General features: G+C 39.5%; 2 protein-coding genes across 29 annotated transcripts in view; one reads left to right on the plus strand and one right to left on the minus strand.

Annotated features, from left to right (window-relative positions):
- Mier1 (MIER1 transcriptional regulator) overlaps positions 1–14,401 on the minus strand; it is a 54,986-nt gene extending 40,585 nt beyond the window's left edge. Inside the window, exons 1-6 of one of the 22 annotated variants that reach the window (XM_074079808.1) lie at positions 14,267–14,401; positions 13,096–13,196; positions 12,972–13,013; positions 10,406–10,440; positions 2,512–2,536; positions 2,344–2,380 (exon numbers count right to left, since the gene is read on the minus strand). In XM_074079808.1, the coding sequence (XP_073935909.1) occupies positions 2,344–2,380; positions 2,512–2,536; positions 10,406–10,440; positions 12,972–13,013; positions 13,096–13,196; positions 14,267–14,327 (301 nt within the window). In that variant the 5' untranslated portion in view covers positions 14,328–14,401. The other 21 variants (XM_074079807.1, XM_074079816.1, XM_074079810.1 and 18 more) reach the window with 21 other exon arrangements.
- A 3-nt stretch (positions 14,402–14,404) lies between these two features.
- Positions 14,405–21,624, plus strand: part of Dnai4 (dynein axonemal intermediate chain 4) — an 85,600-nt gene continuing 78,380 nt past the window's right edge. For all 7 annotated transcript variants that reach the window (XR_012449865.1, XM_074079801.1, XM_074079802.1 and 4 more), the window contains exon 1: positions 14,405–14,695. Coding sequence is in view for 6 of the 7 variants with exons in the window: in XM_074079801.1 (XP_073935902.1) it covers positions 14,649–14,695 (47 nt within the window). In the remaining variant the exon portion in view is untranslated. The remainder of the gene's footprint in view (positions 14,696–21,624) is intronic.

A 21,624-nucleotide genomic window follows, 5' to 3' on the forward strand; every position in this document is an offset into this window, starting at 1 on the left:
AGCTTGGATTGTATACATGCTCCCTATCTGGCTCTCACTGTTATACTATTGTTTTTTTCTTTTGGTGGTACTAGGATTTTAACTCAGAATTTACACTTGCTAGGCAGACACTCTTACCACTTGAGTCATACAACTAGTCCTTTTTGCTCTTCTTTTGAGATAGGGCCTTGCTTTTTGTCTGGGCTAGCCTAGGCAGTGATCCTCCTATTTATCATTTGTGTTGCAGCTGGGATGATAGGTGCATACCACCATACCCAGCCTTTTCTGTTAAGATGGGGTCTCAAGAACTTTTTGTCTGGGCTAGCCTCAAACCTTGATCCTTCTGATCTCAGCCCCCTAAGTAGCTAGGATTACAGGCAAGAGCCACTGTATCAGGCTCCCCACTGTTCTTACTAACTTAAAAAAAGTCAAGCTGTGAGTACACAGCATCAAATCATGAGTGTTATATTATTTACCAAGGTCCCCATTTTTTGTCATTATTTGCAGACAACTGTATTTGAAGACTTGCCACTTCATTCTTCCACTACTTCAAATACCAAAGTTTAGGTAGAACTTTTCCTTTCTTACTCCAATTTCTTTCCTGTGCACACATACTGCACTTTCTGTAAACGTTCAATTGCACTTTTTCCTGTCTTACACTGACCTCTTTCTTTTATCTGACTTATTTCCTTGTTCTTTAGGACCAACTAACCAGTCTATTACTTTATCAATTGTTTGACCCACTGTTAGACTGTTTCCTAGGGGATGAAAAAAATCCCAGTAATAAATTATTAGGGGTAGAGAATCTAGTGCTTTTACAAATATTTTTCTTCACAGTTAAGGCAAGTATCACTTCTTTGTTATAAAATCCCATCCTAGTGTAGGATTACTAAAAGATACCTCACATCTTTTCAAAGACTCAAAGATAAATTGACACTGCATCATGTGTATTCACCTAATTATTTTTAAATTTTCTTCCCCGTCTTTAATCCCCACATCTAATTTTTGTTTTTCTATTCTATAATAGAATATAGGTACAAGCTTGTGGTTTACACTGGTGGAGTCTATGGACAAACCACTTACTATGGTCATGTGACTATCATTACTGGAATTGGTTCCAAAGTACAGAGGCTACAAAGGGCACAGCGTGGCCTTATTACCAGTAGACCTAATCATCTCCACGTGAAGCCCATAGTCCTAATTTTTTCACACCAACTTTTATAATTCCCTACAACTAGCATTACTTGTCCAATTTCTACCATCCAGAACATATTTATAAACCACAAAGTTAAGAAAATCATTGAGTTTCAGAAATGTCACAAAGCCTAATATACTTTACTTTGACGTATATTTAAAAAAGACATTTTCAGTGAAAATAAAGACAAAAATCAAGTGTGAATGAAGTGACTGTCCTAGTTATTTAAAAGGGTTGTGGAAATAATCTAGAACATAGTAACTGTGTTAATGAAAAGGACCTTGCACTTACGCATTTTTAAGTTTTCTCTCTAAAATTTAAAACATGGGAAAGTGATTGCTTCAAAACAATACACAAACTTCAGCAATGTGAAATATATCTAAATATGCACTATATGTTAAGACATCTTCAAATAAAGCATTACAAAGTCTCAGAGGGCTAGCTCCCTTTCATACTCTTCTATACCAGGCTGTTCTTTAACTCTCATACCCTAAACAGAAGGTGTTTTAAATTTCTTAACTGCCATTTTTGCTTTATGCAGTTATAATCTATTTCCCAAGTAAAGCTCTCTGTGCAAGGATACAGGAATGTTTCTTTACTCTTGCTAACGGAAATGGAGGCAAAAAGATTAGTGCCTTTTTCCTCAACACTATCTAACTACAACCAATTATTGCCACATAGTACCCAGTGCTGCCAGATGAGGAGAACCCTACATGTAGATTTTATATATAGCATTCTAAATTTTAAACTTAGAATGGACTACAATGGCCAAGCAAAAATCATTTGTGGACTAGAGTGGTTCAAAGATCATGAATTTGCAACGTCTATGCTGAAAATAAAAGAATCTGTATTGTATTTGGGGGAAAATATAAAAACCCTACATGTAAGGTCAGAGGATACAACTTGATCCTACTCAAATCCAAGAATAACTTCCTTAATTTACAATTTTAAATATTCATCTATTGAATCATTTGCTTATTTTCCCTACCTCAGTAAATGCATTAGCTCTATTTTTCTCAAATATTCTTAACTTTTTATACAAGCCATATATTTCTAAGGTAAAACAACTATGCTTCACATATACTTCCAATCAAGATGAAATACATAATCGGAACAAAAAAAGGGAGAATCCAAAAATAGTCATGAGGGTGAACTCACAGCAGCCTCACCTGTACTTTCATGGGCAGTCAAACATTTCATCCATTTCTTTTTCCCCAGAGAAAAGAAGCATTCAGAAGAAAAGCAAGTCAGATGATAGTCTAACTCTGCTAGCCATCATGCAGATTAAAAGACAAATGTTGGTCAAACAGAATTATAAAATATACAGAAAAACTTACCTGGACTCGAAGACTCAACAGATGGCTGGGGAGGAGAAAAGACGACAAATTAGCATTTTTGTACAATGTACCTTCACAAACTTTTCAAGACTGTTCAATAACTGCTACGACACTAAAAACAACAGCAAGTTTTAGCATCTGAATTATCTAACACAAACTAAAACTTCCCATAATCTTTTTCCTTCCATTATATTAAAGCACAGAGACAAATCTTAAAACACTCCTGAATGAAAAAACAAAGACAATAAAATGGAATTCAGATTTTAAAATAATATGGGCCTGAAAACATGGATTAACAGATACGATTAGGTCTTGAAATTTTCTGAAACAGATTTTCTTCTGTCAATACTGCAAAAATGATGCACAAAGTTTGCTATCAGGCTGATCTATGGCCTAAAAAATGAGTTGTGAAAAGGGAGGCAGAAACAATTTTAAAACATTTCAAATTAAAATTATGTTGTAAAAAAAAGCAAAAGGAAAAAATTAAAAATATTATTTAACTGCCAAACACTAGATTAAGCTAACTTTACAAATAAAGTATATTTTTAAGTAGTCATAGAATCAGCAATCATTCAAGTGAAGTGTAGAGAGGTTAGGTTATCTGAGGGAAGATGGCACAAATCCCAATTATAATGTTTCCTGTACTATACCATTCTATCGCTCATAAATTTAACCACAAGTAACTACAAAATTTAAAGATGAAATTGGCAGCAGCTTCTTTTATTAATGTTACCACTTGTCAGGATGGTTGTATTTTATCTTCATTCAGTTAATCTACAATTATAAACAAGTCATCTTCAAACATAAATTCCTTTAAGACAAATTCAGTAACAACTCAATGTTGCTTGAGTGGGGCATGGTGGTGCATGCCTGAAATCCAGCACTCAGGAAGCAGAGGCAGGAAGATCTCCAGTTCCAGATCAGTCTAGGCTACATAAAGAATTCCGGCTAGCCTGGGCTACACAATGAGACTCTGTCTCAAAAACAAACAAAAAGCTGCTTAAATGATGTGAGTTTTATGAATAAAACCCTGACAATTCGCTCAGAGGTCATCTATTTCATTCCCATTTCAAGACAAGAGATGGCTGGTACCCACTAATACATTTTAACTAGTTTGAAATGAGGCATACTTCTTCCAAGCAATGGAGTACCATAAATCCATTAAAAAGAATGAGAAAGATGTGTTTAGTTTAAAATGGGGAAAAATATTAGGAGTTAAAAAAAAATATAGAACATGGAATAAACCGGGCTAGACTATGCATAAATTTTTCCTCAAAAAAGATTCATAAGAATTTATTGTTACTTCTAAGGCTGTGGATGTGGCTCAAAAAGTAGAGCCTACCTAGAAAAGTGCAAGGTCCTGAATTCAAACCCCAGTACCACAAAAAATTTCTTCTAGGGAATGAGTCAGAAAGAGGCGGCTATTTTTCACCTCTTTTTCTGTACTGTCATTTTCATGTATTACTTACCCTTTTTAAAAATTAGTGAATTATTTTATGGAATGTTCATTTTTTTTCTTTTCAGTTTTAAAGAAAGCCTAGTATTTGCTATTTTTAAATTATAATTTTCAAAAATTACAGTATTCTTTTTATACAGATACTTGTTTTATCCGAGATGGAAAACATTAACACCAGAAAGACATACACACAAAATCATTATGCTAAAGCAAATGAAAAAATATCTCTACTTTTATAGTAGCATGTACCCTCACTAATACATTTATATGACTTAGCTGATGAGGTTGCTAATAGGAGTAACAAATACTCAATGCCTCAAAAATGCTGAAGTATTTTTTTTTTAATTTTTCTAGAACATGGTGGGTAAATGCCCCAAACAACAGAAAAGAGGTAATTTGGGAGAGTAAAAGATCAACTCTAGAAAAAGACTAGAGTATTACCATTATTCTTTACCAGAAAAACAGAAAGTACTCATTAGACCCATATATTCCAGACAATCAAATGCTTATTTTCAATGCAAATAACTGAGTCAATTTTCCTCTCTATCCAATACCAGCACCATTTCTTTAAGTGTTGCCATAACTTCCTAGGTGAAAGCAGATTTACAGAGCCATGGATATGGGGCAGGAAGGAGTTAGGGAGCCTACCACAGTTGCAGGGAAGCACTCACCATCCCACTCCCCCCATACAAAATTATGTTACTTAACATTGTATTATCCTAAGGAATGCTGCTATACTCAGGAATGCTTGAAGTTAAAATTAGCAAATTTACTATAGTAGTAATAATTTAAAGGGTAAAATGGTATCATATAAGAGAAACACTCGGAATTCAGAAGCTTGGGTTTCAATCTTAATTGTGCCAGACTACTTGTCTGATCTAGAACTATTCAGTTTCATTTTCTCTGTGATGAGACTTAAGATTTCTTTAAATTTAGTTCAATTATTTTCAAGAACTATTTATTTTTATTATGAATTGCTCAAAACACAGCTAAACGGATGTTTGTTTATTTTTGCTGGTACTTTGAATCCAGGACTTCGCACTTGCTCGTCAGGCTCTACCACTTGAACAACACCTCCAGCCCTAAATGGATAAATTTAATAGACTCTTGGGTACTATTTTTTAAATCTAGATAATATGGAAAAGACAACCTCATTTTAAGAAAAGCTATTTTGGAGTGCTACTTTGCAAATTTCCTATCTACATAGCATAATTGTAATGGTCATACTTCTCTAAGGCACAGAACAAGCCCAAACAGAAAGGACCCCAAGCAATGAACAGTTTAATTACTGCAATGAGTTCTGAAACCATCTGTGAAGCTAGTTAGTCTCACCAAAATTATCTAAAACAATTCACTTCTTTATTCCTCCCACCAAACCTTCCTCACCTAGTTTATCAAGTATTTTGACTTTTTTTTTTTTTTTGGTGGTACTGGGGAGTTGAATCAAGGGCCTAGCAGCAGGCACTCTACCACTTGAGCCACTCCTCTAGCTCAGTACTTTGACTCTTACTCTCAGTGAATTAAGCTTTTTAGAACTCTCATGTAACACTGGACATCCTGATATAAGCTTAATAACCTGAAGTACAAATACTTTAAAATAGTCATCAGAATACAGAATTATTTAGAGCTTAAATTTATTGCAGTGAAACACTTTGATTAGAGTAGAAATTAACACTTTCAAGAAAAACCTAACACTATCCTATTTCCTTAAAAAAATAAAATGCAAGTGGATTCAAGAAATACTAAGTCAAGAGTCTATTTTTAAGAGGACTGGATGGGAGACTAGAGACATGGCTCAAGTGGTAGAGTTTGCCTAGCAAGTGCAAGGCCCTGAGTTCAAACCTCAGTAATGTCAAAAAAGAGGAAGGGATAGATGTGACAGTGAATAAAACATTTATGTATCACTTTTGGAAATATTAATATACCTAACACTAATACAGTAAATATATCCACTAAATCTTTTTCTCTTTATCTATTACAGAAATGTGATTTAGGTCATGAAAAGATAGGTCTTGTGCTATGCTGGGGCTTTCTTTTGCTTTCATGTTTACAAACTCTGAAATAAATTACAAACTGCTCGTTCCCAAAGGTCTCTACAACACAGTCCTTATAAAACCCAAAGGATCAACTATTTCTTCCTCTTATTTTTCTCTCTCTCTTTGAAAAACTGTGACTACCCTGTAATTTCCTTCCATTAAGTGTGACTAGGAGAGCCTCCTTTTAGAAGGTTGAGAAATAATTTTAAGGGATAACAAGCAATGAGAAATATTACTAAAAAGTATCAAGAGAGGGAACACATACTATTTCTTCTATCATGTTAAGGATATTTTTAATGTTACGACATCTGAAGAAACACTAAATGAATTCACTAAGATGACCAGATCAAGTATGGAACTAATCACATCTAAAACATCTGTGTTTAAGTAAATATTTTTCCAGAAAAACAAGGTCAGGGTCATTCTCAAGTAGGAAACAACAAAAAACCCCAAAGCACAATACCCACATATCTGTCTGGAGACATGCTGCTTCAATTCCCTCTTAGCTTTGTCAAGTAAGTGCATACCGTTGCATGGCCCTCACTGCTACTTCACAAGTCAGTCAATCCTCAAGTCTACAACAGTCCAGCATATGCAGTATTTCACCACGTGCATCTCAAAGAAGAAATCTATTAGCGCTCATACCAAGGTAAGTACAAGCAGTCTTAAACCAAGCATTTCTCCTTCATCTCATTTTTCTAAACCACCAGCCTGGTCTTAAAAAAAATCATCCCAATTTTATTAAAGTATTGACACCAGGAAGATTACAAATTAATTTTCATCTATTTCAGATTTTTTTATAGGACACATCAAGAAGGTTCCTGCACTCTTCGTCTTATTCACTTATTCACTGTAAGTAAAACCCATCTACAAAAAAAATGAAGAATATAAAAATAATTTAAAGATACCAGGTCATTAAATAAATGCACTACAAACAAAATTCAGGCTTTTTTTTTTTTCATGAAATTGAGCCATCCAAGTGTTCTTACAAAACCTGAAAATTCCATTTTCCAAATGAGATATTTAAGGAAATTAGAGCATACATTAGAAAATATGAGAAAATGACTAGTTTGTCTGAACACTCTTTCTCCTCTCAAAACTAATGCAACCTTTTTTAATTTCTAAAACAATAAGAAAAAAAAAGTGTCCCGGGCAGTAGAATTTTCAGAGTTTTTTTAAAAGTTTGTATTTATTTATTGGTGGTACTGGAGTTTCAACTCATGGCTTTAAGCTTGCTAGGCAGGAACTCCACTGCTCAAGCCACACCCTCCAGTCCTTTGGACTTTTTGTAAAATTTAAATTTCAATATAATTTCACAAGGCTACTTTAATAACCTTTTGCCTTAAAGTACACAATATAAAGCTCACTCATAGCACGATGGCACTGCTGTTCATCTACTTGGATTCACGGAAAGGTGACTCATTAAAGTGAAGACCAATGGACAAACATGTAAATCAAGTCACATACTGTTTTCTTCCCCTTACATCAGAAGAAAAGTAACAAGAAAGAACCTCACCAGGACCAAAATCCAGGTACTGACTCTCAGCCAACTGGAGTAAACCCTGCCACATTTACATGAAATAATAGTGTTCTACAACCTTGCACGTGAAATACAATTCTTTAACCACGAAGACCTAAAGAAATGAGTATGAATCTAAGATAATTTAGCTGTAAACCAGAAATATTGAACACTAAAAAAAAAGAAAACTGTCAGCAAACAGTCCTACTCTAGTAAAATCTCTTCCTACTTTAATAGCAAATATTCTAGGACATAAATACAAAGCCAGTTTCTGTAAGAAGCAGAAGTAACATCCTAAGAGCTACGAGAGAAACGAACCTTTCGTTAGGGCTCTCCACTGGCTTCCATTACCTACCTATGCTCCTGTATTCCAACGTTTAAAAAGGGTATTACCATGTTGACAAAAGTACTCAATACCGATTTCAGCTAGCAAATAAAGGAGTTGAAAATTGGGGACTGGATGATACGTAAAATTACCTACTTCCTGAATCGGTTTTGTGGTGCCTTTGAACTATAAAAACGCCAATTCTAACAAGAGTAATGCCTTATTAGCCAAATATTTAGAGTGGCTTATCTCAAAGGAGACATAAAGTCCAAGTATATCGTTGTGAACTCCAGAAGTAAAGGATAACAACATTCTTTCACGGATTAGGAAAAAAGTAAACAAAACAAAACCCCACAAATCTGTTTAGAAGGCTTGATTAAATCAGAGGTAAAACTGCAATTTCCAACTATACACAGTAAGTTCTAATCAATCGTAAACTAACAGTGCTTGGTCGCCCATCAATGTGAGAACTAAGTATGTGCCGGGAAGAAAGGGGCTTTTGGAACTTGTTTACGAGAAAATGAGCGAGGAGGGCTGGGATGTGGCTCAGTGGCAAAGCGCTTGCCTACCATGCGCAAGACCCTTGCATTCTTCCCCGGCACGGCAAAAATAAAATGAGTGAAGAGAAACAAGAAAAATCTCCCAGGAAAGAAAACCTGGAAGAGGAAAATGAGAAGCAGCAGCTTTGATGTGGGAAGACCCCGGCGTGGGGGAGGAGGAGCGGGTAAGTCCGGGCTCTACCTGGTGGGGGGAGGGGAAGGGACTGTGCGGGGAGCGCCGGGCCCGCAGGCTGGACCTAGACTAGACGGCCGGTTCATTTCTTCACGCTCACGCTCATCCGATCACTGCTAGACGACCACGGAGTTAGGCAGAGGCCGTTCAGCCTGCGTTTCCTGGATGTCAGCAAGGGCGGTGGGGTGAGGCGGAAGGCGCAACAGCATCTCGGTGGGGAGGAAAAAGTTCGCAAGAGGAAGCCGCGGCTGGGCGCCCGGCCCGGCCGGCGAAGTTGCGCCACGGCGCCCGCGCCCCCCGTCCGCACGCTGCTCAACACCAACCCTTCCAAGTGCCGAAGTCCAACTACGGCTCCGCTCCCCGCCCGGACCCATCCCAACTAAGTTCCCGGGAAAGCCCGCCGGAGCGCGGCCTGACCCGGACAACAGGTGGGCAGCGGCGCCGGCAGGGCCCGACCTCTCCTGGCCGGGCCCACCCCGCTCCCCCCCCGCAGCCAGAGCCCGGGGTCGCCCGGCTCCGGGACAGGGAGGGGGAGCTCGCTCCCTTACCTCCGCCATATTTGCCGTACTGCCGGGTCACATCTCCGCGGCGGCCGCGACTGGGTCAGGGCCAGAACCCGGATGTGAGACTCGGCAACGGGACTCCAGCCACCGCCGTCTCCGCCGCTCCCGCCGCCGCTGCCTTGGCGGGAACGCGCAGGAGCCGCCCGAGCGCGCCCACCACACCCCACTCCGCCCCCTCGCGGCTCCTGGCCGCGTTGAGCGGGAGGGAAAAGGCCGGCGAGAGCGCGCAGAGGAGGCGCGCGCGGCGCCGCGAGAGCGCAGAGGGGCGGGGCCAGGGTGGGTGCAGGGCGGCGGCCCCTCCGCCCGCCCGCCCGCGAACCTAGGCAGGGCCGGAGAACACGCCCGTTTCCGAAGCGCATCCACCTCGAAGCAACCGCAGCACGAACGGCGTGTGGAGGCGGCCATCCCCAGACAAGTACTTCCCGACGCGATTCCCGGCGGGGAGTAAAATCCACGTCCCCAAACCTTCGGACAGGTCAGAGCCAAGACCACGAAAAGGGGTTGCTAGGCGCTCGGCCATTCTCAAGTCTCATTTGCTTTTCACACTTTTTATGATGCCACGAGCGACACGGTTGTGCGTGTTTGCACAATTACACAAAATGGTTCGTGTTTGCACAATTACACAAAAATTTGAAACGTAACATACTGAAAAACTGCTCTTTGGTGGGCATTAAGGATCTCCTGCCTGACTGCAAGGAGGGAGAAGCCATGTCTTTGGCAAGCCTGAGACGCCTGCAATTTGAAGTTCTGATGGAGCTGCACCCTGGCCTTGACGTCAATACTGATGATCACCAGGGCCAAGGATTTCCAAGGAACAAACCTGTTCCACTTCCATTTACTAAGCACATACTGGCTGATACAGAGGCAGTGTTAAAATGGGCAGTAAGGTACTTTACTAAACCGATGTTCAAAAGTCTTATTTCAAAAAACCAGGATTTTTCCCAAATATTCAAGGATTCTTCTTAATGCAGTTTTAAAAAGGACTATTAAAACACTTAACTGCTAATGATGCATTCCTTCTAAGGGTGTTATACTGCATAAACACATACATATACAATTTTTCTTAAAGTTAGTAATTATAAAGCAATATGGGGGTCGCTCTTTTCTTAAATTTGCATTTCCTACAAATTCTAGACTCCATCAAGCATTTTCCTATTTCCAAAAATTCAAAATTAACTTGAAACTTATGTCCAATAATAATTGGTACATGAATAAACTGCATCGACAGGCATATGAAGTAGCTGCTAAGTGAAAGGACATTACCTGGTAATTTGACAGGAAAAGAGTCCACAGACAGTCTGTAAACCAATTAAACATAAACATCTGATGCACATTTTCTACTGAAAGAAAAGCAAGGGAAAGAAGAGAGGAAAACTTTAAGGTTCCCAAGTCTACAAACAATTTTTACCATTAACTGTACTGTATTTTCATTTTATTTTTAAGAAAATATTTAAGTTTTCTTTAGGATTCCTTGAGGGTACAAATATTTTAGCACAAGTATATAGTTCCTACAGGTTTCCCTGTTGAATTATGTTAGTACTTTGGGCTTGAAATAAAATGACTTTTCAAAAATGTCTGTTCTTACTTGATAACACACTTGAAGAAAAGAGCTGAAGGCAAAGAACAATGGATGTGCATGGACCTCAGGTGAGTACCGACAAACACAATAAAAGCAGTAGAAACTCAGGCTTTATGCCATGGGGAGGAAGGAGGATTTTCCACTATGGTGTGAAAGTTCATACATGGAACTTAACTGACTATAAAAGGAAAACTAAAGTGTTGCTAAAAGGTAAGGTACAGGGATAACTTATTCTGTCCACTGAATCTTTGATTCTTCAGTTAAACCATCAACAAAAATCCCAAGTGTAATAAGGAACAGGTCCTTTAAACTCCTGAATGAATCCAGAAAGCCAGAAAATCAAGTCAGAAACATTTTTAAATGGATGTTTGTCTTACTGTTAAGTGACTTTTAAGTTCATTAATAATATCTATCAATGCTATTAACTTTAAGTGGCATTATCATTTACAGACGAAAGAAAAAAATTCCTTCTACGGTTTTCCTCCTCTTTTATTATCACTGTGGGTTCTGTGGCCTTTTATAGGTTCTGACATTCTAAAGGTAAAGATAAACAGCTCTAGTACTGTTAAGTCATAAGGAACACATTACTACTGAATTCAATACTTTCATTTTTACTCTAGTGATAGAAGTATCTTAAAAATTTCCAGGAGCCATGTTAAGGAAAGCAAAGTCCTTCTCAAAACTGACTTACCCTCTTAGGTATGAAATGTGTAAAAACTATTCATACTTCATGGAATGTTAGTGCTGGATGGGACCTTAAAAGTCTTTAGTGAATTCTATCCTCAGAATGCTTCACCTATCAGGCTTTCCTGCCTATGTTTAAACACCTCCAGTGACCCACTGTATCTCATGAAGAGGCTGCTATCTAAATATATGGAGCAGTCTTCCTTTCATTCAGCCAGAATCTACATTTCTTCAGCACTTTGTATTAATTCAACAGACATCTTTGTATTCTAATGTAAACAGTCAATTTGGGTTATACTTGAATTAACAAAAAAATGTATCTTTAAAGTCTTTTGATATTGGAAGAACCGAAAATGGGACCTGACAGAGCTAAAGGCGTGAGAAGATTCACCATCAACTATAACCTATTCGAAATTATTACACTTTATATTATTTATTCATGTGATATTCAAAATGGTAGCTGGGTTAGAATTGTGAAAGCTAAACTAAAATGTATGGTCAATTCCAATTCCATGTGAGGTTTGGGGTTTATGTCCCAAAACAAAAATTCACTATACAAGGCCTAAATGCCTCATTAGCTCTTATTCTCCTTCTAAAGGCATCCTTATTTTCGGGCAAATCAATACTAATTTTTAATCACATTAAACTACTCCAAACTGCTATTGGGAAATTATTTTTAAGCAATTTACTGAGTCCTCCATTCAAAAGTTGTTGAAAAATTTATAGGAGCTATAATGGTAAACACACACACACACACACACACACACACACACACACACAGCTCAGAGATACTATTTTGCTGCTAGCAAACACATGTAGGGTCACAATTTTACTTAAGGCAGTACTTTAAACCAATAAACTCCTTTGGCAATTTACATATATCTAAGAAATACCACCTTTTATTCAGTACCAACACCTGGTTCAAATACAAGTTATATATATATATATATGCTATATAAACATATCTGTTTATGCAACTCAAAAAGTTACCGGTCAAAATGCAAAGAGAAAACACTTGTAACAATTTTGACTCTGGGGCTCATTGACTGAGTAGATAAATACAACATATCCAAAACCCTAAAAATATCTCTAGATCTAATAATTTTCAGGATCCATGAATCCTCTTTTGAGATGATTTTGTAAACTATTTCCTAAGATTTTTATTAAAAAGTGAGCCAACACTGTATCTTCATAATATGGAGCTAAAAATTAAGCAGCTCAAAACTGCCTACATACCAAAGACCTAACCCACTCTTTAAAATGGTATGTTAGAAATGTTGAGTTTTCCTTTAGTACGCAGAAATTCAGGCTGCAAAGCATAAGGCATTACAGTTAAAGGCCCCACATTCGTGAGACAGTAAGCGCCATCTTTTTGCTAGGTTTTCTTAAAAAAATTATTAATGCCACCCTATCATACTTAAATAGCCTTTTGGCTCTTCAGAGAACACTCCTGGTTATTGTTTTTCGTGCTTTTTTTACATGGAGTTTTATCCAATGACCCCATTTTATTAGTATATTACAAACTGATATGTTTATAGTTCTTACATTGCTGATGTTATATCTCACCCAAATTCTGGAAATTATTGGCCCATTAGCAGTTGTCCAACACTGGAACATACAGAAGAAGAATCTATTACTTGAGGGAGTTTGAATTTTCCCTCCCTTCGTCTCCAAGTGTGCCCCTGCCTACCAGCATCACATCCGTCTTGTCTGCATTGAACCTCAACCAGTTGGTTCTTAACCACGTCCGAAACTCAGCCAGGCACTGGGAGAATCGAGCCACCACACCATCTGGATTAAAGGAAAGAAAGCCTCAGTAGCAGCGAGACAGCAACTGTTTCCACAAGCTCACTCACCCTGTCTCACGTTTTTAAAACGATGTCTGGGAACTAGGTCAAGGACCCCAAGACAATTCTAGAAAAATATCCAGGAACCCTGAGTCATGCAGTTTGTAACCAATGGCAAAGGAATAAAAGCGATCCAATAAACAGGTCGCCCTGTTTCACCCATGATTGAAGGAGGAAAGTTCGGTCAACTCCGGGTCATCTTGGCTAAGCGGCCTCAGTAACCAGGCCGGTATTGTAATTGCGTTAGTTTTTCTCCAAAATTAGATTTTTTTGCATTGGAGTAAGCTTTAAATAGGGAAAACTAAAGCCCAGAGAGGGGGAGTGACTCGCCCAAGGTCACACAGCATGCAAGGACCAGACCTGGGCTCCAGGCCAGGCACGTCTCTATTACAAGCTGAAAGAACAAAGCCACTCAAAAGGGGCCAGGCACCCGCTGGGAAGACCTCGTTCCCTTCCAGTACTGTTCCTTCCCGCCTTCACTTCCTCGGAAAAGGGCAGGCCGGTCCCGGGTCCCGCTCCCAGAGGCTGCAGCGCAAGCCGGAGCCTCCCCGGGCTGGGACAAGATTCGGGGAAATACAGGGAGAAAGAGGTGGAGCCACAGGGGTGTGGTCACTTCGCCACACCCCGCTCGGGATCCAGAGCCGACGGGAGAAAGGGATGGAAGCGAACGGGGCGAGGCGAACTCACTCCGCAGCGGATTCCCAGCGCGCCGCGGACGCCGCCGGGGAGACCCGCGCCGCCGCCGCCGCCGCCAAAGCAGAAAGGCCAGGCTGCGGGCGGGGGCGGGGCGGTGGCGACCGGCAGCTGCGCATGCGCCCTGGGCGGCCGGCAGCGCTGCGCGGCCCGCGAGGCGGGCGCGATCTCCGGAAGCCCCTCCCCGGAAGTTAAGGGTCTTCCGGTCGGCGCTCTGCGGTGGGGGAGGGGAAGGAGAGAAAGGGGACTGAGGGCGCCTCTGGAGCCCCTCACCCCAAGCTCGAGTAAGAGAGGGAGATTGCGTGTGGAGGCTGCACTTACAGCCGCTGCCGCCGCCGCCTCCTTCGCTGCTGCCACCACCGCCTGAAGAAGCCCCATCCATCCGCCTGCAGCCGGGAGACTCCGAGCCTGGGAGGGGCCTGGGGCCCGGGCCTCCCGCCTCCTCCTTGCAGTCGTCGTCCGCAGCTTCCTTCGGCTCCACCAACCCTCTGCCCTCCCCTCCGCCTCCGCCCTCCTCCTCGGCCGCGTGCCGCCAGCCAACCGCGCGGCCGCTTGTTGAGCCAGGGCTCCCCGGTCTCCATGGCGCCGGGCAAACATTCCCGGGCCTGGCTCGAGCCGCTGACGCCGGCGGTTGGGGTGCAGGGGCTCCAGCAGCAGCCGGGACGGGGGCGGCTGAGCCGTCCCTCCCCAGCCTGTCGCCACCATGCCCAGCTCTCCGACCGACAGTCGCAAGCCGCCCAACTTGGCGCTGTAAGTTGGGGCGCTGAGTCCCGGGTCGCGAAGGGAGCCCCTCCGCCTCCTCTCCCCGGAGTTGGAAAGGGGTCCTTACGGCATCTCATTCCATCCGCCGACCCCGAAGCTCCCAGGCGGCCATCCCTGCTACCTGCCATGCTTGCCTTAGGAAAACCTGTCTTGTTTAGGGCCATCCCTCCTCCTACCTGACACTTCTGGGTTTCTTTTCTTTTTCTCGGTTTGCAGTCGTAACTTGGATGCCTTCGTGTTGTGCGCCGATGCTACCAGACCAGCATTACTATGCTGGGCTGCGCAGGATTTTTCTGCCATCTCTCATTCCATCCTACCTTAAAACACTGTCCTGTGTAGAACATTCTACTAGCACACAGCTATCCAACTTGACTGCCCTAGAACTTGACATGGTTCTTTAGCGCTGCCCACTAATCTCCACTTATGTCATGTTCCCCACACCTCCAGGTCACTTTCATTCTCCTCAAACTTTCAGCGTCTTTTCTCCAGTCTCCTGCTCTGTTAATGTTCTTTCAGCGGAACTTGATTGGAATTCTGGGGAGAGAGCCTCTCATATTCATCCTTGAATACGGTAATTAGTCTTTTTTTGTCTGTCCTTCCACTGCTATCCAAAGAGCTTTTGTAAAAGCAATAGCCATCCAGCCAAATGCAGTGTACACTTTTGTTCTTAACTGACCCATAGATAGCTTTGACCTAGTTGATCACTTCTTGAGTTTTGAAAATAACTTCATTTGGTTATGGGACACGGCTCTTCCCTACATCCCCTCTTGGTTAATGGCTACTTTTTCGAAATACTTTACTGGGTACTTATCTCCCGTAAATAAACATCATGTGTGGGGTCATTTCCTGAAGCCTTCAGTGTTGCCGTGTGCCTTGAAAAGTTGTGCATACCTGTAACTCACAAAAGTTAAGACCTCTCCCAAGAAAAGACTTTAAAAAATGAAACATCTGCACATAGAAGTTAGTAGACATCTCAAAATTCATATCTAGAACTGAAGATAATTTCCCGTTTTATAGTTTACAGTCTGCCTTTCAGTAAATGGCAGATTCCACTCTTACAGTTACTTAGGTGAAAAACCTTGGTGTTACCTTGGACTTCTCTTTTATGCCCTACTCCATCAGCAATTTCTACTTGCAAAATACAGAGTATCACTCTCATGTAAGTCATTGTCGTATTGTGGTAGCTGCCGAGTGTCCTTGCCAACACCCTCTAGTAATCAGTGTAGTTATTCTGCTCAAACCTTTTAAGTTTTTCCCCATTTCACTTGGCATAAATGCTTACTTTCTTATAGGGCCCCACAGAATCTGGCTTTGGATTCTTGCCCTTCGGTAATTACACTCTACATTGGTTATTCCACAATGCTTTAGGCACACTGTATTCGCATTTTTAGCCCTGGACATTTGCTGTTCTTTGGAATATTGTGCCCCAGATAATCTTATGATTGACTCATTTCCTCACATGTTTTTATGGTACATAAAATGATACTTCCTCTTACCAGCATTTCAATCCTTCACCCTTACTTTATTTTCTTCTACAAAATTTGTCCCTGTAGGTATATTGTATACTTGTTTTTTATAGGGCACAGATGTTTTGTTTTGTTCACTTCTAACCTCTACTGTCTAGAATGAAGAACATAATGTTAACTGAACAAAGGAATGAGTGAAGGTGTACTTCCAGCATTCCAACAGTAACTGTTTACTGTTTATCTTGTCTAGTTTTTGTTTTCACTTCAGGTGTGGAAATCTTAAGTTTAATTCATGTAAATTAAAAGTAATACAACTCTCACAGTAGCTGAGAGTGTTAAGAAAAGTTCCTTAGGAATTTCTTAAATAATGATACTCATAATAGATTATTAAGCAAAGGATGGGGTGGGAGATGGGACGTAATATAACCTTCACTTTTTGAGGTAGCCATGATATCTAGTTAAAACAAAGTTTCAAAGACTTAAATTTTACAACCTATTGGATATACCTAATATGTTATTTCTCATCTTCCTTCTTTTAGGATTTGATCCTGATCTTGTAAATGATCTCTTGAAGCATTTATCAACTTTACACTTTCTCATTTCAGATTTCCTGTTAGATTCTTCCATTGGCTTAGCAATGTTGGACAAATCTCCCATTGTGGGACAAACAACCTCTAGCTTTCTTCACCCCTTCCTCTGCCCAGTTTTTTTATTCTAATTTTTTACATATTCACATTTCCTTTTTTATTCTTTTGAGTTTTCATTTCTTTACCCATCTGTTCTTTCATATTATCCAATCCACTTGTTCCACTAGAGCCCTTAGCAAATTACCAAAATTATTTCAAATTCTTGGTCTAACAATTCCAAAATTTCTACTGTCTTCCACTCTGGTTCTGTTGCTTGCTTTGTTTCTTTACACTATTCTTTTGCCTTCCTATTGATATGCCTTATAATCTTTTGTTGAAAGTGGAACATATTATATGAGGTAAATGGGCCTTTAGTGAGTTTTTAAGTTTGTGTGAATAGGAATTAGGCTATATTTACTCTTTGCTCTAGGTGTGTCTGAGGCTTCAGTTTCCTCTAGGGTGTCCGTCCCCCCCCATCCCCCGCCCCCACCAATCTCTTCTTTTTTTATTTTTCCCATAGAGACTCCTTAAATAGCCTGAGCCTTGCCATTCTTTCAGTTGTAATCCCTTGTTACTATGCAGGAGCTCTGCAAATGTGGTAAGAAATAGGGGGAGGTGAGAAGTGTTCTGTAAAATGACTAGGTCTTAGTTTTTTGTGGACCTTTGTCCCTGAAGTGTGACCATCACAAGTGGTTCTTAGCAGTTTCTTTCTCCTTTGATGGGACAAGATGGCTAATTGGGTTGGATATTTCCTTTCCCCATGTCACATAGGCCCTGGTAAAATCCAAGTTAGTTAGGCTCTAGTAAAATAGAATTCCTTGAGTATAGGTGTTTGCCAAGGAGAACAGAAAGTTCTGGGTGTATTTCATAATGGTTACTTCCCATGTATGTGCTGGAACCCTGAGGGAATTTTTCACTGATTTTCATCCTGAGAACCTGGTGAGTTCATGGAGCTAAAAATGAATGTTTGGGAACCCCTAAGGCTGGGAATCCAAAAGATTCTGTTTTACAACATAAGCCACACTCAGTCTTCAGCAATTAGTCAGTTGCCCTTTTAGTGTTTACCTATTGGCCCCAGTGGCAGTTTCTGCTTCTGTTTTCACTGCCCTTTCCAACATTCTGGGTAGTTGTTTACTCTGTGATCTCATTTTGCTGATGGATCTGATTTTCAGTTTATTCACTCTTTTTGTGAGGACAAAAATGATGACTTTCAAGGTCTTTACGTATTAGGCTGGAAACTTCAACTTTTGCAATCTGTTAACTCCATTGCCCATTGAGTAATATAGAAACTACGCATAGGTCTATAATCAGTAACTTAAAGGTTTCAAAAGTCACCAGATTCAGTGTGCTTTCTTAAATTTCTTAACCCTAAAATTTACTGGTTCACTTATTTCCAGTCTTAATGCCTCTTGTCTTGTTCCTTTTCATTGTTTGCATCCAGTTTCTTTCCTTGGCCCTATTGCCTTCTGTTTGTTTCCTTAGATTTTTATTTTGGGACTCAGTTCATTATCAGTTCCATGAAAAGATTTCAAATTTGAAACTCAGGCTCTTGCTTCTGGTCCCTGAAATTCATCTTAATCTTGCATCTTTCGAGTGCTGCCAGTTAGCTCCACAAGGATATCAGTCTGATATCTAAAATTGAACATGCCTACAATTTATCTCCATGCGTAACGGTAGAAACTAATGTAATCATCATCATAACCCTGTGAGGTGTAGGCAGTATTATTGACCTCAATTTCCATGTAAGAGAAGAAACAGATTAAGAAACTTGCCCAAGAAGTTTCTCCTTGCCTAGTAGTTATTGGATGAGTTTGGCATTTCATTTGACCTTTTTGAGTTTAGTTACAAAACATGGCTATTATTGCACATGTTATAGTAAGAATTGAATTAGAAAAGATGTAAATTCTTTAAGTGGCATTGTTACTCAGTTACCAAGTCCTGTTAATTCTATTTCTGATATTTGAAAGAAACCAAAATTTGTTTTGATGATAAGCACAGAGAAATAGAAATGACTGCCATTGAAGACAGGAGTTTTGTTTGTTTAATACCTACAGATTCCTAGAAATAGGAAATGTGAAATGGCATGTCATATGAGATATCATTTGAAGAAGCACCAGATTTAGTCAAGAAGCAGAATTGTCAAGATCCAGTTAGTAGTTTAGAATTGGCTAGTTTGAATAATTTTGGTGGATTCTGACCACAGAGACTGTTTCTTATTGCTTAGTACTTGACCCTGAGGTGGGTCATAGTGAGTGGATAATGGCCTATGACTGTTAATTTTTAGGTAGAACTTTCAAAGTAGTTATTTCTTTACCTATGTAGAACTGTCTGTTCTTTTCTAACATAGATTTGTGATATAATTGATATGTATCTTTTTAAATTTATTTTTAAAACTAGTTTGTACTTTCTCAACTTCCCACTTTTTAATTGAGCACAAGACTGTAATGGTGAACATAATAAACATGATGCCTTACCACAAAACTTACAGTTTGAATATTTTTGGGAATTCACTGATAAATGTTTTCTTACAAGACTCCATAACTACCTAATTGATAAATCTTATGTCATTCCTTCATAATTTGTTCATTTCTGTCTGGATTATTCTAAAGAATAAAAGAGAAAGAACCACTTTATGAGTAAATGTGGTATGATTCCATTAGGCATATTTAGTTTGATTTGCCTATTAGATATCTATCAGGAGCCACCCAGTAGACTGTTAAACATATGACTATGTAGAGTGAAGTGGGATAAAAGAAAGAAAGAGCAAGGGAATGTTTTGAGTATTGGATATAATTTGAGGTTTGTTTATTCTTTGAACTGTATTAGGTCATATTAGAAGCATGAGGGTTACAACTGAGAAGAAAACAGCTTAAGTTCATGCACTAATGGAACTTATATTCTAGGAGGAGAGAAACAGCTAATTCATTAGATAAATAAGTAAAAGATATGCTATATTAGATAGTAAGAAATGCTAAGGAGAAAAAGCAAGGAGATATGATATATTTAAGAGGGATATTTGACATTTTAGATAAGTGGAGCTAGTAAAGGTCTAAAGAGAGTGAGGACGTTATGTATATACATGTAAGAGAAAGAGCACATCAGGCAAAAAAACCCAAAACAAAGGTTCTCATATGAATGTGCCTGGCATAATTATCCAGAATGCTGATATGGCTAAAAGTAGGGTAAACAAGGCAGGAATTATTCAAAATGAAGTCAGGAGCCTAACTGGATGAATATAGGACTTTTTAGGTCATAGTAAAGACTTAAACTTTTACTCTGAATTATATGGGAAATGAGTGGAGGATTTCAAATAGAGTAGTGGTATGATCTTAGTTGTAAAAGGTCATTGTGGTTGCTGTATAGAGAATAGATTACAGGGAGATAAGGTTAATAGGAAGATGAGTTATAGGACCACTGCAGTAATCTGAGAGAGAGAGAGAGAGTAGTGTTTAGACCAGAATGGTGGAAAGAAGATAATGACAAATGAGTGGATTCTGGGTATATTTTGAAAATTTTTTCACCTAAGAATAGTTTTAACAAAAATGGGAAAGACTGCAAAAGAAGGAGATTTGCTCAACAAGATGATGTAGTAGTCATAGAGGTTTCCAGGAGCTTAATTTTGAACAGGTAAGTTTCAGTTAAACACGTCAGGTAGGTGTGTGTATGAGTCTAGGATTCAGAGGAAAAGTTCAGTTAGAGATACATACTTGAGAGACATCTCATAGCTGTCATTTAAGTTGTAACATTGAATGAGTTCATTAAGCTATGAGTATAGATAGAAAAGAGAAGCCCAAGGATGCATGCTACAGAAAATTGAAGAGGAAAGCTAGGTAAAGGGAGTGTCCTGCAATCCAATTTTTAAAAAAAGAATGAAAAGAATAAATAGGTGGTTCAAATGCTGGTGATCAGTGGGGTGACAACATTGACATGACCATTAGATTTAGTATTGAAGTAGTAATTGGATCTTGGTAATAATCCTTTTGGAGGACTAAAAGGACAAAACCTGATCAGAGTTAAATTCATAGAAAGATTGGGAAAAGGCATAGATGAGGTCAGGTGATTAGAATCATGGAAACCAATTCGAGAAGTTTAATAAGGAAGTGGTCTGCTGACAGATGCTGCAGAGATTTAATACTGAAAGGAGTCCCTTACATTCAGTAATTTGAAGGAGTAGATGAGTTCAATGAAAGTTGTATCTAGGCAATAGGAGAAGTTGGAGCTCAGTTATAATAATTATGGAGCAAATAAGAGGAGACAGTGCAATTGTAGCATGCTTGGCCCTGGGTTCAGTCTCCAGCACCACAAATACATATATTGGAAATTGGACTGTAAAGGGATGAAAACATGTAATAGGTAGAAACATAGCAAATAGTAAGTTGCAGAGATGGCAGGACCATAATTACATGCTCATGGGGAAATAAGATATAGGAGATGTGGATTAATGTAGAAAACAGTAAGAGACAGGTTTCAAAGTATAGATGAAAGATTATTTTTACTGGGCTATGTAATGAGACTACCTCAAATGTCCCTCCTACCTACCCCTCCAAAAAAAATTAGGAAAGGCAACACTTACTAGAAGAAGACAAAAGAGATAGGTGTGGATTGAAATGAGTTTGTAGGAGGCAGAACAAGAATTTAAAGATGGTGGAGAAATAATATGAAGGAGCTTCTACATGACTGACACTTTTATGAGTGATTTTGTTGTGCAGTCCTCCCTAGGGTAAGACATTTAAAAAGAATATAAACTCAAAAATAACATACAAATAGAATTCATTTGCTCATTTATTTGAAAAATATTTATTTATTGCCTGTGATAGAGTAGCTA

Source organism: Castor canadensis, chromosome 7 (genome assembly GCF_047511655.1).
Source record: "Castor canadensis chromosome 7, mCasCan1.hap1v2, whole genome shotgun sequence".
Lineage (NCBI taxonomy): Eukaryota > Metazoa > Chordata > Mammalia > Rodentia > Castoridae > Castor > Castor canadensis.